At 34.1% G+C, this 2,034-nt stretch overlaps 1 protein-coding gene across 1 annotated transcript in view; it reads right to left on the reverse strand.

Moving 5' to 3' along the window:
• Window positions 1-29: 29 nt before the first annotated feature.
• The window catches only part of LOTGIDRAFT_156394 (hypothetical protein), a gene marked incomplete at both ends in the record, with an annotated part of 9,859 nt that continues 7,854 nt past the window's right edge, over window positions 30-2,034 (reverse strand). The window contains one exon of the mRNA XM_009047048.1: window positions 30-400. Coding sequence (XP_009045296.1) covers window positions 30-400 — 371 coding nt within the window. The remainder of the gene's footprint in view (window positions 401-2,034) is intronic.

A 2,034-nucleotide genomic window follows, 5' to 3' on the forward strand; every position in this document is an offset into this window, starting at 1 on the left:
CTTCTGTATTCTTCTTCTGTAGTTCTTTCTCAGTAGAGTTCTTCTTCTGTAGTTCTTCTTCTGTAGTTCTTCTTCTGTAATTCTTCTTCTGTAGAGTTCTTCTTCTGTAGTTCTTCTTCTGTGGTTGTTTTTCTGTTGAGTTCTCCTTCTGTAGTTCTTCTTCCGTAGTTCTTATTTTGTAGTTCTTCTTCTGTAATTCTTATTCTGTAGTTCTTCTTCTGTAGTTCTTCTTCTGTAAGAGTTCTTCTGTAGTTCTTCTTCTGTAAGAGTTCTTCTGTAGTTCTTCTTCTGTAAGAGTTCTTCTGTAGTTCTTCTTCTATAGTTCTTCTTCTGTAGTTCTTCTTCTGTAGTTCTTCTTCTGTAGTTCTTCTTCTGTAAGAGTTCTTCTGTAGTTCTTCTTCTGTAAGAGTTCTTCTGTAGTTCTTCTTCTATAGTTCTTCTATTGTTCTTCTTCTGTAGTTCTTCTTCTGTAGTTCTTCTTCTGTAAGAGTTCTTCTATAGTTCTTCTTCTGTAGAGTTCTTCTTCTATAGTTCTTCTTCTGTAGTTCTTCTTCTGTAAGAGTTCTTCTGTAGTTCTTCTTCTGTAGTTCTTCTGTGTTCTTCTTCTGTAGTTCTTCTTCTGTAAGAGTTCTTCTGTAGTTCTTCTTCTGTAAGAGTTCTTCTGTGTTCTTCTTCTATAGTTCTTCTATTGTTCTTCTTCTGTAGTTCTTCTTCTGTAAGAGTTCTTCTGTAGTTCTTCTTCTATAGTTCTTCTATTGTTCTTCTTCTGTAGTTCTTCTTCTGTAAGAGTTCTTCTGTAGTTCTTCTTCTATAGTTCTTCTATTGTTCTTCTTCTGTAAGAGTTCTTCTGTGTTCCTCTTCTATAGTTCTTCTATTGTTCTTCTTCTGTAGTTCTTCTTCTGTAAGAGTTCTTCTGTAGTTCTTCTTCTATAGTTCTTCTTCTGTAAGAGTTCTTCTGTGTTCTTCTTCTGTAGAGATCTTCTTCTGTAGTTCTTCTTCTGTGATTCTTCTTCTGTATCAGGGACACTTATAGCTTCTATTTACATCATTCTGAATTACAGTGCACGGTGGAAGAATAGCTTCAAGGGAAATAACTTGTGTTTTTATGTATAGTATTTTAAAATAATTGGACTCACTCCACTAAAATATTTCATGCAAATTATTGTATATGAATGTAGTCCAGGCTATTTTGCTTGCCTATTTTTGGGTAATTTTTGGTATAGATTTGGAATTTGATGTCTGAAATTGCATTATCTTTAAGATTTGCCGAGATGATGAGAGACCTAAAGGCGGAAGGCTAATTCTAAAAATAGTCGTTTTGTGAACTGCCAAAACTCTAGCGGATGAGTATAACCGGCAGTGGTCTACTTTCAATTTGACTAGCTCAAAATTTTCATGGACATCATATATTGAATTTTTTTAGGAGACATTAAGTATTGGCTTTCATTCGACATATTGGAAAGCTTTAAATGAATTGTAGAATGTTGAATTTCGTGTTTTAACATGGGAAGAGATGGCAATGAATAAGTGGAGTGAGTCCAATTACTGATGGACAACTGAAAACACGTGAAGTTTTTCGCGGGTCGGATGCGTCCTTTAAATTAGATGGGAGAAATGATGTAGAATGTCCTGTAATATAGACGAACGTTTTTTTTCTAGCCGAAATAGCCAAAATTGATCTGAAGGCAAACGAAGCACCAAGTAGGGCCTAATTAGGAATAGGAAAAAGGTATTCATGCCGGTTAGATTGAAACTTTAGTTCAGTTTAATTCAATTGCTAATTATTCTACTAAGAAAAGAGTGGAATGTTCTTTTGTCTGAGAAACATTGTTTTTTTTTTTATTATTTCAGGAAACATTTGTTTGAAAATCAAACTTGTCAATGCCAAAGTTAAAATCTGTCAAACACAGATATTTTTGATCATCCGGGTACCGTTAAAACATCAATACAACCAGTCCAATATATTTTCAATTCGCATTAAGAGGGTTTGACTAATCACTCGAAGAAATCTCAACATTGGACAATCGGAAATTA

This window comes from Lottia gigantea (genome assembly GCF_000327385.1).
Source record: "Lottia gigantea unplaced genomic scaffold LOTGIsca_11, whole genome shotgun sequence".
NCBI classification, from domain to species: domain Eukaryota; kingdom Metazoa; phylum Mollusca; class Gastropoda; family Lottiidae; genus Lottia; species Lottia gigantea.